At 39.6% G+C, this 16,878-nt stretch overlaps 1 protein-coding gene across 1 annotated transcript in view; it reads right to left on the bottom strand.

Moving 5' to 3' along the window:
- The window catches only part of OPA1 (OPA1 mitochondrial dynamin like GTPase), a 93,466-nt gene extending 80,370 nt beyond the window's left edge, over positions 1–13,096 (bottom strand). Inside the window, exons 1-3 of the mRNA XM_036017853.1 lie at positions 12,846–13,096; positions 1,143–1,464; positions 386–482 (exon numbers count right to left, since the gene is read on the bottom strand). Of these exons, the coding sequence (XP_035873746.1) occupies positions 386–482; positions 1,143–1,464; positions 12,846–12,877 (451 nt within the window). The 5' untranslated portion in view covers positions 12,878–13,096. The remainder of the gene's footprint in view (positions 1–385; positions 483–1,142; positions 1,465–12,845) is intronic.
- Between the last annotated feature and the right edge of the window lie 3,782 nt (positions 13,097–16,878).

Here is a 16,878-nt window from a genome sequence, read left to right as displayed (position 1 = left end):
TAAGGTTATAACTAGCTGTGGGGTTATAATGCATCAGTTCTGGGTAACATACAACATTGAAAGTGATGTTTGAGAAGGTTACTTGGCAGTATGGAAAAATGCTAACAAAATGTGTTAGGTAGCAAAATAAAATATTAATTACATACACAGAATAAATACAATTAAAAGAAAATGTTCCATAAAAACAGCGGCAGCTTTGTTAAAGTGATGGATTAGTGAATACTTTTTTTCTCATAAATTTTTCTTTGATATTCTATTATTTTTATCATTAAAATACAACCACTAAACATTCAACTCATGAGTTAGGAAACTATCTCAACGAAACTAGTTTCTCTTTCTTATAGACATGACCAAAAACAAGTATTTTAATGTTGATAATACAAACCTAAATCGATATACTCATCAATCTCCCAAACAATGTCAGGCACAATCCATTTATAGTCACTAAGGTCTGGTATCATATCTTTCCACTGATCAAAAGTCTAAAAGATAAGAAAGAATGCCAATTAAATGCTCTGAATGTCATATAAAAATACAAGAAAAACTATTTTTATGTATTTAATTAAACCTGCTAATCTACTAAGAAGGATGCATTGTGCTCAAAGTTTTAGAAACAAAGTGGCCTCAACTCTTCTAAAAACAAAATAACAAGCAAGCACATAAAAATGTAAATATTCCTTTACTGAATATGAAAAATGCAAAAATTCAAAATGTATTACCATTTCAAACAGGTTTCAAGACATAGCTTTGAACAACACTGTGGAATAGAAGGGAAACAGGCCGGGGGTCAGGACACTTTACCTCTCGTCCCAGCCGAGAAGTGGTTGCATGAATCTACCATTTAAGTGTCCTATCTGTGCACCTAAATGGCAACACTGAAAATCAAACCACAGTGTTCTCACTCCCAGCACAGTGTTGCTTCCACTAGGCCACTTTTATCTCTGATAACTACAACTAAGATTAAGAAGGCATTTTCCTATTACTATTCACACCATTAAAATAATCTAGCATATAGCCGAGACATAATAAATACTTAAACATCCAATTATATTTTACTGCACTAAAGAAAATTACTTAATGCTATAAAACCTTAAAATAAGCATGCTGAATAATTGGACAAGCAGTAGGAGAGTTAAACTCACCTTTTTGGCTGTATAGCCACCCCCGACAGCAGATCCCAGTATGAGATATCGAAGTTTTAAGAGCCTTGCAGCTAACCTCGCTGGCCAAAAATTCCTGCGAGGCTGGTAGCCATATTTAATTGGAGAAAGTTTCAATCTATGTAAAGGATGGTTAGTTAGAGAAGAAAACTGCTGAAAAGATGTCCTGAGTTGGGGTCTTTGAAGCTTTAAGGTAGGATGATGATGTGAATGATAAATACTTCGTGAAACCAGATGCACTTTTTGTAGCGGTAGTCTTCCTTTTATTCCAGAGCTATGTTTCACTAGGGACTGGCAGACCTCACTGAAAGAAAAACGGGCATGAGAGAAAGATTAGACAGAGCGACACACAAAGAAATGATATGAAAAGAGCAATACATAAAAGGGAAAACACACATACATGTGTACATGTGGCCAATCCACATTATGTCATACAACAGCTTATATTCATTAACTTTTTTTTAACATTTTGCCACGTTTGGTTTATCCTTCTCTGTCTCTACACATACACACGCACACACTTTTTTCCTGATCTGTACACTTGAGCAGGTTGCAGGCTCATGCCCCTTTACTCTAAATACTTGTGTGTTTTTTCAGCAATAAGGATATCCTCTTACAAAAACTTGATACAATTAAAATCAAGAAATTGGTAACATTAATGGAAAACTACCATCTATACATTTTTGCAAATTGTGCCAATTTGGACCAGTAATACCACCAATGTCCTTTATTGCAGATTTTTCACTGGTCCAGGGTCACACTTTGCATTTGACTTTTATTCATGTTACCTTTCATCTTGCAGCTTTATTTTTATTTTTTTGTCCTCATAACATTACATTACATTAAATTTTTTTGAGGTGCCTAGGATTTTGTAGAATGTTACACCATATTTTTCAGACTATTAAGACGCACATTTTTCCAAATTTGGGAGGAAAGAGGGGTGCACCTTATAGTCCGAATGTAGATTATCTGGGTTGCTGTGGCTGGGGGGGGGGGTGGCAGCAGTGGAGAGGGGTCACAGGTCATTAAATATTTTACCACATTTTTACATTTGCTATGAGCCAGGCACTGTTGCAGCATGTGCTACCTCACATAATCCTGCTAATAATCTTAGGATGAATTGTCCTCATTTCATAAAAGAGGAAAAGGTGGCACACAGACGTAAATAACTCGCCTAAGTGCACACTAACATAAAGAATAAAGGCAGGATTCAAACCCAGGCAGTGGGACTCCACAGCCTACTCTCTAGTTTACCGCGTGGGGGCTATGATCCCAGGAACTGTAATCAAAAACAAATATGGTGGGGATTTATTTTATTAATGCTACTCATTGTAAGTAAAAGTCAAAAACAAAATGCATGCCAACTTTTGCTTTCTTTATTTTTTATTATATTTTATTGATTATGCTATTACAGTTATCCCAATTTTCCCCCTTTGTCCCCTCTATCCAGCACCCTACATTCCCTGAGGCAATTCCCACACCATTGTTCATGCCCATGGGTCATGCATAGGTTCACTGGCTACTCCCTTTCCCACACTGTACTTTATGTCCCCATGGCTATTCTGTAACTACCTATTTGTACTTCTTAATCCCCTTACACCTTCACCTATTCTACCATACCCCTCCCCCTCAACCTGGCAAATATCAAACTGCTCTCTGTATCCATGGGTCTCTCTCTGTTCTTCTTGTTTGCTTAGTATGTTTTTTACATCCAATTGTTAATAGATATGTATTTATTGCCATTGTATTGTTTAGTTTTGACGTTCTTCTTTTACATAAGTCCCTTTGTATTTCATATAATAATGGTTTGGTGATGATACACTCCTTTAGTTTCTTGTCTGGGAAGCTCTTTATCTGCCCTTCCATCCTAATGACAGCTCTGCTGGGTAGAGCAATCTTGGCTGTAGGTCCCGCTTTTCATGACTTTGACTGTTTCTTGCCAATCCCTTCTAGACTGCAAAGTTTAAGAAATCAGCTGACAGTCTTATGGGAATTCCCCTGTAGGTAGGTAACTGCTTTTCTACTGCTTTTAAGATTCTCTCCTTATCTTTAACCTCTGACATGTTAATTATGATGTGTCTTGGAGTGGGCCTCTTTGCATCCATCCTGTTTGGGACTCTCCTTGCCTCCTGGGCTTGCATGTCTATGTCCTTCACCAAATCAGGGAAGTTTTTCTTTCAGTACTTTTTCAAACAGATTTCCAATTTCTTGCTCTTTCTCTTCTCTTTCTGGCACCATTATGATATGAGTGTTAGACCCCTTGAAGTTGTCTCTGAGGCAGCTTACATTAGCCTCATTTTTTTGGATTCTTTTTTCTTCTTGTTCTGTGTGATTGTTTTTTGCTTCCTTACATTCCAAATTATTGATTTGATACTTGGCTTTATCCACTCTACCATTGTTTTTCTATAAATTGCTTTTTATTTTAATTAGTGCATCCTTGATTTCTGTCTGGATCTGTTTTATGCTGTTGAGGTCCTCACTAAGTTTCTTGAGCCTCCTTATGACCTGTGTCTTGAACTCGGCATCTGATAGTTTCTTTCCATTTTGTTTAGTTCTTTTTCTGGAGTTTGATCTGTTCTGTCATATTAGCCGTATTTCTTTGTCTCTTCATTTTGGCAGCCTCCCTGTGTTTTGTTTCTCGGTATTAGGTAGAGCTGCTATGACTCCTCATCTTAGTGACCTAATGTAGTAGGTGTCCTATAGGGTCCAGTGGCACAGCTTTCCCTACCCAAACTGGGTACTCAAGGCACACCCTTTGGGTGGGTTAAGTACACCCTCCTCTTATAGTTGGGCCTTGATTGCTATTGGCAGATGAATGGGAGGAATTACCCAGGCCAGTCAGCTTCAAGGACTGCCTGTGACCCCTGATTACCAGCCTCCACCAGCCACCTGCCGTGGAGGATCAGCTACGGGACAGCCCAGGGATGGAAATTAAGGAAAAACCATCAACACCTCAGGCATCTGGCTCCCCAGAAAAATGAAAGTAGCCAAGACTAAACAAACAAACAAACAAACAAACAAAAAACCACCCAAAGGAGAAGAGATTCCAAATGTATACATTACTGGGAGGTAGATGGAGGCAGAGAGTATATAAGGGAATAAATGGTAATGGAAAAATACAATAAAAACAAAAATTAAAAAATAAATGTACATGTTACTGTTTAAGCCCTCCTCCTCCTGGCAGAGAATGAAAATTGAACACCAACAACCACATGACTGATCATTTATCTTATTCAACATACATTCAGAGTGCTTATTATGGGGCAGACCCAGTTCCCAGCAGTCTTAAAATATTAATTTATTACACTGGACTAGCAATTTCTTTAGAAAAAACAATCAAGAAACACACGAACAATTTGTGAAGAAGGATAGTGGGGGAAAGGGGTACCTAAATGCCAGGCATTATGCTAGATGTATTCACAAATGCTACCATTAATGTTCAGAAAAACCTGGTATGGTAAATATCCTTATTTTACCAATTTGCCTTTTTAAAGTGTCTTGTCTAAGGAAGAATGACTAGTAAATGGTGGAAGAGGGACTGAAACTGAATTCAGTCTGTCAATATTGCCCAAATTCTTCCCACAGGAGACACTAGTGAGTAAGAGTACAGGAAATAGTGAATATGCAAACAGGTGTGGCCTTAGAGAAGAGGCTGTGGATATCTTGGAGCATCAGCCACCTGCTCTGGAACCGCAGGATGACTGACACTGGGCCTTGCTCTGATTTAAGACTCTACAGGACCCCTCCAACTTAGGAAACCCGAGGGAAACAGGATATAATAGTAGGAGAAAATACACATGGGGGGGTTAAGTACATTGCTCATTTATAATTCTACATGTAAAAATTATTTCTGGTCATAAAAATATTTATCTTTTTAGAATTTGGTGAACATTCTGCAAACTTTTTAAAAGCCCTGACTCCAGAGACTGTCTCCACAGAGCGCACCTGCACCTTTCCCCCCACTTCTCCCCAGCTGCGCTTTCCTTGCCCCTCTTTCTCCTCAGCTCCAAGGGCCCCTTTCTTTATGCCACTGTAACTTATTTCCTAAGCCCATTTCTTCTACCGCTCACTTCTTCTACCTCTGGGACTTTCTAAATAAACTTCCTCTTATAGTTTGAAAAAAACTGTGACTTCAGAGTTTGAGATATTATGATTTAAGATAAACCATAATTTCCCCCACCTTATAAAATGTAAGTTATGTCAAGAAACTAAATTCTCCTGACCTCAAACTCAGCATACAGAAAGCAAAGTCCCCATTTTAGTTTCAAAATGGGCTCTATCCCAGCAATCATACACTCCTTAAAATTAATAACATACTGAATGTCTCTACATCAAAGGGGTAGAGACAGTTAAGGGGTACAAGAGTTCATGGAAAAGTGAGTGATCCCTAGGAGTTAAGGTGGTCAGTGAATAATTCCCAGAAGAAGTAAAACTTAATTAGGTGGGAAGAATAAAAAAATAGGGAAAGAAATTCCAGACAGAGAGAAGGGTATGGAACTAAGACAGTGAAATGGCACAGTCCTGATGAGCTGGCATGAGAGGTACACTGCGGAAGGTGGATTGGAAAGGAGGTCTGAGAACAAACTACAGAGCCACTGAACATCGGGCTGAGTTTCAACTTTATTTTGTAGGCAACAGGGAGCCAATGAATGTTTCTGAGTAGAATATGAATTAAACAATAATTTTAAAAGATATTATAGGCAATGTGCCATAGACTGAATGTATAGGTCTCCCCCAAATTCATATGTTGAAGTCTAATCCGCAGTGTGACTGGTAGTAGCTGGAGGGGGGGGGGGTCTTGGTCAGGAGTAATTAGGTTTTCAGGTGGTCCTGTGGTCCCGAGGACAGAGCTTCCATGATGAAACTGATGCCCTTTCCAAGGGGACAGAGAGCACAGGACTCTCCCCACCATGTAAGGAAACAAGGAGAATATGGCTGTCTCTAAACCAGGAAGCAGGCCCTCGTCAGACACCAGATTTGCTGCTGTCTTGATCTTGAACTTCTTAGCTTCTAGAACTATGACAAATAAATGTTTGTGCTTAATTAAGCTACCCAGTGCATGGCACTTTCTTATGACAGCCAGAAATCACACAGCCACAATGTAAGATTGGAAGACAGGTAAGTAGATCAGAAGTGGAGAGAAAAGGTGATCTTATTTTAGTTGCCCAGATACAAGAGAGAAGGAGCTAAAGGGGGGCGGCAGCAGTGAGAAAGGAAAGGGAAAGAAAGGTGTATCAGACTGACAGACTAGACGTAAGAGGAGAGGAAAGAAGAGTAAGTAATAACCATGAGGTTTTACCTGGGACAACTAAAGTACCATTTACAGATACAAAAATACTCAAGAGATAATCAACTATGGGAATACCTCATGGTTCTATAACATTTAGCTTAAATTTCTTTCAACTCTATTCCTATATCCACTTAAATGTTTTGAATTGGATAAACTTTGGTTCCAATCACAGCTTCACTGCTTACTAGTTGGGCAATCAAAGGCAAATTATAAATTTACCCAAGCCTCAGTTTTTCTTTTTTTTAAGTATAGTTCATTGATTATGCTATTACAGTTTTCCCACCTGTTAAAATGAAATAATAGCTCTATCAGACTGTTCTAGTCAGTAATTACTAATTCAAACATCTTATTCTCAGACCATAATTCTCTACCACTAAAACCATCTTTGACCCCATGGGACAACCAAGTCACTGACAGTGTATCTTCGTACCTATTAGTTCCCATCTCATCTATTTACCTGCTTAGTTGACCTTAAATTCCCTAGTTCATAGTTTCAATAACTCTTGGGCAAACACACCAGGCTCCCCTACCCTCTGACTTTTTTGTTTAACTTAACTGACAAAATATAAACCCTGGATGATCCTTATTATCACTTTTCTCCCTACTCAACAGACATCTCACCTAGGCTCTCAAGACTCCTGACAGTTCTACTTCATTTCCCCTTTCAATACATTCTTCTACTCTCCGCTAGGACCATTTCTCACATTTCCCTCTTCTCTAACCGCCCACATCTCCCCATCCTTCCTCCAACTCTCAGTAGATGATCTTTCCCCCTACTTCATGGAGAGAATAGAAGCCATCAGAAGGCAACATGTGGTTCACCTACCCCAGCTACACATATATCCTCTAGTTCCCCCTTCCCCGACAACCATTGTAAGATTATACAGCAAGTGCTCCTCCCAGAGAAGACCTGTTTTGAATTCTCTTTCTCCTGTCTTTTAAGTCAAGTCTCTCATCTTAAAGGAGAGAAGAGAAAAAATGACCCCATTTCCTTTCCCTCGCTAGTCATTCAAAGCACAAATCAACCTAATTTTAATTGTATCATGTGCGAGAAAAATGGCACTTACAAAGTGCACCAAAAGCTTTCCAATGGACATTGGTTTTTTCAACTCTCAGTTTAACTTTCTCACAATACCTGACAATGTTGACACCTTCCTCAGTGTTGGCACTCTCCCTTTCCTAGCAGCCTCTAATTTTATTCTTACCTCACTGGGCATCACTTTTCACTTGCCTCCTCTCCAACTACCTTTTAAATGTTAGGAGTTTATTAAGGCTTAGCTCTAAACCCACTTCTCTTCTCACTGTATACATTCTTTGTAGACACTCTTATTCTCACTTATGTCCTCAATTACCAACTATATACCCGTGTTTCTCAAGTGTATGTCCAATATAAATAGTTAAGTTCCAGGACCTGCTGTTCAATTGCCTACTCAACATTATGTAGATATAAAAAAAAAAATAACTCAAATTCACGATATCTAAAACCTTGATATTTCTCTTTCTCCTTCCCCTCAAAACTCTGACTTTCTTCCAGGACTCATTATCTCAGAAAATGCGTAAGTACCTATCCAGTCACATAAGCCACAATCCTGGGGACCACTCTGGATACCTCCCTTACCCTCAAGTTCTGCCACTTCTGCTTCAACACAGATCTCGAATCTCCCACTTCTCCCACCTCCACTACCATTCCTCACGTGGGTCTGTGTGAAGGCTTTCTCCACAGCACAACCAGAGTACACTTCTGAAATGTCAATGTATCACTCTCACTCACCTGCAAAAATCTTTTAAATTCCCCCCAACCCCAGCATTTACAACAACATCTAAACTCCTGGTCTACAAAGCCCTCCACAGACTGGTCCCAGTCTCCCTCCCACTCAGCTCCAGGCAGGTGTTCATGTAGTTCCCCGATAGTGTCATACCCTGTCCCCCATCAGAGCCTTATGTCCACTGCTCATGGGCAAAACTCTCTACCTACTTACTCCTCTCTTCCTATTACTCCTGTTAACTCCTGTAGAACTTCACCTCGAGCACTCCTCTCTCCCTGAACCTTCATTCTTATTCAAGTCTCCCTACTACAGTTCTTGGTTCCCTGTATCTTTTATCTTCAGTGCTCATAAAATCTATATTACATGATAGTATAATTATTGAATTAATATTGGTCTGCACCATTAAACTGCAATCTCCACATAGCCAGAGTCCTGCTTACCATTATGTTTCTAAAGCCTAGCCCAATGCCTCACACATAGTAGGCACTCAATAAATTTGCTTAATGAACATATGCCATCGGGATAATTAAACAGCAAATTTTTTTTGAAGTTAAAGAACATAGCAATGACCACAGAAAAAGTGCTCAATAAATGTAATTTCAACATTAATTGCACTAAGCTCCACTAATGTATGAATGAACAGCTCTTTAATCCTCACAGAATTTTCCGGCATTTTTAGAAATTACTTTAATACTTTAGAAAAGTGTTACTCCTGCTGGCTAGTGTGGCTCAGTGGACTGAACCAAAGGGTCACTGGTTCAATTCCCAGTCAGGACACATGCCTAGGTTGCTGCTGGGATCCCCAGTGGGCGGCACATGAGAGGCAACCACACATTGATGTTTCTCTCCCCTCTCTTTCCTCCCTCCCTTCCCCTCTGTCTAAAAGTAAATAAATAAAATCTTTAAAAATAAAAAAGAAAGAAAAGTATTAATCTAAATATATAACCAAACAGATTAACTCCAGGGCTGAATGGTAATATCCCTAAGTTACTTTTGTTTTTCCTCACAGTAAGTCCTCATTTAATGTCATCAGTAGGTTCTGGTTCTGCAACCTGAAGCTAAAATTTGTGTAATGAAACCAATTTTACCATAAGCTCATAGATGCGAACAAGAGTGAAGCTCCCACAGCACCTCATCAATGTTATCACACAACAACATTGAATGTAATGACTTTATTCAACAGCTTGCTGTACTTTCTTCAGCATTTATTTCCAAGTCCCTAAAGCTCCCATTTTCCACAGTGGTGGCAGCAATAGCTGTGGGTAGGGACAATGACAGTATGGTACTCAAGTCAGGAACTACATGTAAAACATCCTTCAATTAGTCTCCTGAAAGAGACAATTGATGCAAAACAAAATCCTAGTACTTATGGCATCCTCAAGAATTACTTCAAGAGTTTCCAATTCATAATCTAAAAGATCAGTGCTCACAAAGGACAGACTATTTTTCTCAATAGAGTCCTCTTGAAATACAGGTAAGAGAATGAAAAGAGGAGAAGAAATTGAGATTCACCAAAGTACCAGCTGGGGAAAGGTGGTTTGGTCACCCTCCACCCTACTCCAGTGTAGTTGGGTGTTAACAGCAATGCTTACCCCTAGGCTCTGCAATCTGACAGGGAAGAACTAAGGCTCCCCAGTGTGTGTGGGAATGGGGTGGGGGAAGGAGAAGGGATTCTTCCCAGAGTAGGCCCCAACAATACTGGCATTTATAACGAGATCCGATAGCCTGCCCACTCCCTAAACTCTAAAATGAAGCCTGCTAGCTGCCACATCACACACCTAAAAGAGTTTGCTAAATCAACCTTTTCATTCAGGGGAAACCCACACAGGTACCTGTATCAATCATTATTAATCCATCGTGTTTAAATATAACTAGATAACTAGGTTCCTGCAGAAAACCAGCAGCTCTTAAGATAAGAACCAAGATAAACAACATTATTAATCTTGAGAAGAGCGAAGGTACCAAATTCTAATTAATATTCTCAGGTGGCTTCCTTAAGATATTGTAGATATAAAATAGAAGCAGGTTGTTATTAAAAATAGCAACTGGAGAACAATACAAAATATACAGAATTACAATCTTTTAAGATTTAACTAATAAATGTTAAATAGGAGTTCATGGAAATTAAAGCTGTAGTGAGATATCTATCAGCAATACCAGACAATTCACCAGAACTTAAAATATATATTAAAAAAAGTAAAAGCTATGAGAGAAAAGCTAAGTGACTCACAGAAGTGGTACCTAAAATGCGCACCCACGGGATTGGTAAAATGATCCACTGGGATTCAGGAGGAAAATAGCAAAGCTTCTAGATACAGAGTTTTTGTTTGTTTGTTTCTTGTCTCTTGTCCTTTAAGATTATATTGGGGTAGACTTACACTGCAAATAAAGTACTTAGTACAGAGGTACATCTATAATTTTTAAAGGTGTGCACATACACACGTTGTGGTTCGTGCATACTTCTTTAACAGACGGTGGGTACAGATCATATTCTGGAAATCATGGACTACAGGATCAATCTAAGTAAAACAATATTCATATAATAACTGTCTAAAAAGGAAAAAAAAACAGGAAAAATAAAAGGGAAAAACTAAGAGAAGAAAAATTTCCCAGAACAAAGACTCTTTTTAAACAGAAAGGCCCATGGAGCACTAGGCCAGATGAGTGGGGGTGGGAGGGGTAGAGAGTGGCAAAGGGGTAAGACCCACACCTGGACAAAGCCTTGAGAATTTTAAGATAAGGCCAAGATCCTAAAAGCTTCCATGAAGGGAAAAACAGGATACCTTCAAATACAAAAATCAGATTGTCCTGAGAGTTTGTATTAGTAACAAATGATGCTAGAAAAAAATGTAGCAACACCTCCACTGTCCTGAAGGAAAAGGATTTTGAACAGACTGCTATGAGCCAAACTAAAAATCAAACATCAACCAATATAAGGTTTCCCCCTGAAATCATCTATTTTTTCTCCTCTACCATCTCTTTTAACCTGTACATCATTCCCTAATATGTAATTCTTTTTCAACAATTTTATATAAATATTTATTGGACCTAAATAAATGTTGGTCGTTGGTCTTCTTACATGTCTATCAGCATGCATTTAGATATATATGTCAAAAAAATGTTTATAGTCCCATCTGCTAAACAATGGGAAATTAAATGTACTTCTTTATAACATGAAAAGAACTACAGCAAAAGAAAAATTCCTGAGTTTGGGGGTTCTGACTTTCCACATCTCTCCTTCTGCAGGGAGCTAAACTGTGCCACCCACATAAGATGACATTTTAAAACTACAGCTCTATGGACTCCATAGTAACTTGAGAAACAGTTTAGCCCAACAGCATCCAATTGAATAAACAAATATGTTATTTATCAGTTTGTTTATAAATTCAGGTTTAAAGTTTTTCCTACATAATTGCTCGAACAAAGTATGCTATTTTTCTGCAAAGTCTTTTCTCTTTTTATTTTAAAAAAGTTAGATATGTTTCCCCAGTACATACTGAGTAGAAATAAAGAAGTTGTAAATAACTTTAGTACCGAGGGCTGTGGATTTACTTAGAAATTAAAGTTTCATGATTAGGAATAATTTAATGATTCTAATGATTTTAATGATTCTTGCTAGTTGACAAAAACGATAACTATTGTATGTCATCCAGTTCTGAATTTAAACTCAAGTTAAGCTTCATGAAATAAATGGATTCTATTCCTTATAAATACTATAAATTACCTTTACCATTTAAAACATTCTGGAAAAAATTTCAAGAGGTTAATTCAGGAAAACCAAGTTTTTTCAGCCTTGCTTGGTGTGTATTGCTTATTATCGAATGCCTAAATGAGTTAACTCTGAAGGTACCTAAGCATACTGAAATACAACTGCATGTGAAGTCATTTTAATCTCATTAAAATGCATATAGTAACACATAAAAACGAAGAGACTTCTGTGATTTCCTACTTAGGATTAAACCAGGCCCGGACAACAGTAACAGTGTTATTAAAAAGGTGGTGCCACATTTACTACCGCGCATCCAAAACCAAGTCACTTTTCCCGGACTCTGAGGGTGGGGGTGGGGGGGGAAGCTGCATTAAGAAGGCATCTCTGATAACCATCTCTGACACCGTATGCATCACTGCTCCAGATCTGACTCCAAAATCCCGGTTCACTCAGCGGACTAGGGAAAGAGGCAGGGTCTCCCTCACCCCGGGAGAAGAGCAAAAATACCAGCAGGAGCAATGTACGCCTGGCGTGGAGATCGAAGAGTTAAAAGAGACGCGAAAAGGATGACACAAGGATAGACCGGGGAGGGAGGGGGCAAAAACAAGAAGCAACTGGAGACAGAGATAACAGCGAGGTCAGAAGGGTAAAAGGGCAGGGACAATAAACAGGCCAAGACTGAAAGGCGCCCAGAATCTTCGAGTGGCATGGGGACAAGGACAAGGCCGGTACTGGAGCTGGCACCTTAGGTAAGCCCACTCAGGGCTCCTGTCACTGCGGGTCCTCAAAAATATCCCAGAATCCTCCAGCCGCCCTCTGTCTGTATTAAGAGTTATTTGCACATTCTGTTAGTAGTGATGGGGCAAACTCGTATTCCGGAGCCCTAGAAATAACGGGGCCAGGTCGGAGGCTGCACTTACCAGGCCACGGCGGCCCGGCGTAGACGCCACATCTCTCCTCTCCAGCGAGGAGGTCACACAGGCGCTGAGATGGCCACGCAGGAGCCCGGGGTCAGCCCCAGTCCGGCTCCGGCTCTAGGAATGACCCAAGGAAAAGTCCCTGGGCAACAAGGACACAGGGAAGCCGCTGCAACCCTCCCAATGGCGCATGGACTTCCGCGAGAGCCCGTCCGGCACCCGTACTCGGTCCGTCAGGCAAACAGCCACCTCACCCTTTCCAGGGGTGCAGCACGAAAGGGCCGAGGGGGACTAGCGCATGCGCTCAGAGCCTTGACGAGTCTATTTTCCTTCCCCTAGCCCGCTCCGCCCTCTTTGTTTCCGAGTTGAAATCCTGAGCCTCGCAGGTTCAAGGCCTGAGGAAGGGAGGAGTCGAGAGTTGGGCAGGGACGTACTGATAAAGCTAGGGGCTGGGAATCCTAATTTATAAAATCTCACTGGGTGGTATTTATTCAAGAAATTAGGTATTGAGGGAGCATGAAGGATCCCAGAGAGTACAAAATGAGGACAGTGATAGAGTAATAAAGACCAATGGTTGCTCCTTTGCCCCACTCCTTAATTCGGCCTGCTTGGTTACACAGCACTTTCACATCCTTAGAACAACGTCAGGGATGCGGGAGGAGAAGTCACGGACTATCCCAAGGTCATATGTGAAAGGGGCTCAGATCAATCAGGCCAGCTGTGGGTTTGGAATAAGCTTGTGCAGTTTATAAAGGCGTCAATAACTATTTCGTCCAGGCACTCTTTAACCAGCTTTCATCTGGTATTTAATCTCACCAGTTTGCTGAAATGGTCCGTGTCTCCAACAGTTCCGTGTTGCCAGTAGTAATAGACCTCTTGGCTCTCAGCCCACAGTGTTGGGGGATCAGATCTCTCCTTAGTCTTGGCTTTCAGGACATGACCTCCTTGTTCTCCAGGAGCTGCTGCTCCTTACTCTCCTTTGCTGGGTTCTCCTCTTCTTCCAAACCCATAAATTTTGGAGAGTCCCAGGTCTCAGAGATCTTGGGCCCCTTCCCCTTTCTAACTTCATTCTTTCCCTAAGTAATCTAAGTCCGTTCTAGGGCTCTGAATACCCTTCACCGACCCTCCCCCCACCCCCGCGACTCTTATCATTTTATGTTTCGTGAGGAAACTGCGGCCCATAAAAGGAATGAGGCCCGTAAAAGGTAATAAAGGTAATTAGTCTGGTGTCCCCCATTTCACTTGAAGGGCACTGGCTCCCTCCCACACACAAACAAGGCATAAAACAATTCCTTTTCAGCTCAGAATCCTAAATTAGTATCCATCTATTCACAACAACACCAAGTACAGACCCAGCTTTTAGTAGCGAATTTCCCAAACACGAGACTCGGGGAATTTTCTTTATGATATTTACTGTGGTGACTGTTTTAATGGTAGGTCCAGATAGGAGCTTGATATCATGACCTGTGCAAACTGTAGCTCTATCCAGGATTGTAAAGTCGCACAAAAACTTCTTTGTTACCGTTATTTCCTAGTTGTTTTAGGAAAAAAAAAAAAAAAGGAACCAAGTAACAGCAACCCCTTTCATAAATGGGTTATCTCTACATTTTACACAGCCCTTGTTTTGCAACAATACTTCTAGGCATCTATCTTACTCAAACGCTCCCATGTATGTGCAAAAGTGTATGCATGATGATGTTTATTTCTTCACTGCATGAAATAGCAAAAGATTTGAATCAACGTAGTTAAAAGATGAACTGAAGCAAATTAAAAATTTTTAAAGTTCATTTGATCAAAAGTTGAGTCCGGCAGTGCCAAACTGGAAGTGGTTAGGAGAGCTGCACCAACAGGAGCTCTAGGGGGCAGATTCTCTGGGGGCAAAGCCGTAAAGCAAGAAAATTATTTGATCAGCTATAGCTTAAGTGGTTGCTGTATATGGGAAAGCCTAGTTGGTTGGGTGTATTGGTTGTCTCAGATTTTGATTTATTAACCTTAAAGCACTTACAGGCTTAGATTCTGGTTTGCTTAAGTAGGCTGACAAGACATTAGAACCATCGCCGTCTAATGGCCCCTTTGTTTAACTAATTCAACAACATAAATGTCCATAGATAAGCGCTAATGAAATAAATTACACTCTCACTAGCCAAAGAACCTGTGAGTTAGATCTCTTTGTCCTAATAAGGAGTAATCTCTAATGCATAGTATCAGATGAGGAAAAGGGGCAGAATATTATAATCAAACTGCCACCATTGATCCAAATTCAGCCTGCAGACCCATTGTATTTGGCTTGTGTTGACCTACTCAGAATATTAAAAATAATATTGGATCTGCTGTCAACATTTAAAAACCAAGAACTTTTACAATAGAAAAATCCTGGCTTTTCTTAAAATATCAGGTCTGACAACATCAATCCTACATGCAAAAAAAGAAGAAAAGAAAGAGAAAAAAAACAGGTGAAACAAGGAGCCAGGGGGTAGTTCTGTCCCTCCAATGTGCATGTCTTCTCCAGGAGTTCACATTTCTTCCTCAAGTCTTTAGTAAAATCAGAGGAAAGGGAACCACTACTTGTTTTATGTCAAAAGTGAAAAAAAAAAAAAAAGACCAAGAGGGTCAGATGTCTCCAAAACAACAAAAAAGAGCTTTTTGGTGTTTTTTCCCCCCAGAAATTAAGAACATGACTATGCAAATAAATTATGTGATGTGGAAAGAATACAGTTTAAGATGGTATTTTTCCACAAACACACCTACATTATCCATCTTACATGCCTGACCCAGGAAAGTATTTTAAGTGGGTGCACCCTCGTGAAGTGCTGTGTAATATTGTGATTTTTATGAGAACTATATATTTGGTCTTAGTCCTCTCTCCTTGCTCACATCTCCCCAAACCAGAATGGCACCTTGATTTCGGATTTTCCAGCCTCCAGAACTGTCAGAAATACATTTCTTTCCCTTATAAGCCACCCAGTTTATGATATTTTGTTATAGCAGCCAAATTAGACTGACAGAACCCAATTAATAATTAACAAAAAATTCCAACACTGTACAAAGATATACTTGTATTTATATAAGTATGTGTGTGTTTGTATAGCCAAAAAATACATAAACAAAATGTCAATGTTATTAGTCATTGGGGAAATACATATTAAAACCATGGTGAGGTACCACTGTATCTCCACTAAAACTGCTAACACTTAAACAACAACAACAACAACAACAACCTGACAATACCGAGTTTGGTGAGGGTGTGGGGCAACCAGAGCTCTCAGACACTGCTGGGGTGGGGGAGGGGCGTAAAATAGTACAACCACTGAAAAGTATTTGGCATTTCTTACAAACTTAAGCATACACCTCCTCTTTGGTCCAGCAAGTCCACTCTTAGGAATTTATCTGAGAAATAAAAACATGTTAAAAGACTTGTACAAAAATGTTCATATCAGTTTTACTCACAGTAATCCAAACCAAATATGTTCATTAACAAGAACACAGATAAATAAATTTATACGAGGTAATACAACAAACAGGAGTGAACTGCTAATGCATGTAACCGTATGAAGTCTAACAGACATGCTGAACTCAAAAGAGGGCCTTCCACCTGATTCCATTTATGTGACGTTCTAGAACAGAGAAAATGAGTGTTGGGAGTGGGAATGGAACTTTGGAGAACTTTCTAGGGAAGTGAAAATGTTCATGGTAAGAATCTGAGTTACATGAATGCAACTTCTTGTCAAAATGTACAACTAAGATTTGTGCATTTCACATTTCAGATAAATACAGATTTACATAAATCTATAAAAAACAATGCGTGGGAGGGGCAAGTAGGTGGAGACTGAATGAAACAAGAATGCCAAAATGCTGATAATTGTGGAAGCTGGGTGGCAGGTACGTGGGGATTCATTATACTTCTCTATTCACTTTACATGTGTTTGAAAGTTTGCATTATATACATTTTAAAAGTTCTCATGTTTCTTGTAAAATTAATATAAGAAAAAATAAAATGCATCTGACAGAAAGGCAGTGTTATTAGTGTAAGAGTGAG

This window comes from Phyllostomus discolor, chromosome 2, assembly GCF_004126475.2.
Source record: "Phyllostomus discolor isolate MPI-MPIP mPhyDis1 chromosome 2, mPhyDis1.pri.v3, whole genome shotgun sequence".
NCBI lineage: Eukaryota > Metazoa > Chordata > Mammalia > Chiroptera > Phyllostomidae > Phyllostomus > Phyllostomus discolor.
The sequence above is the reverse complement of the archived record's forward strand: the minus strand, read 5'-3'. Positions and strand labels throughout refer to the sequence as shown.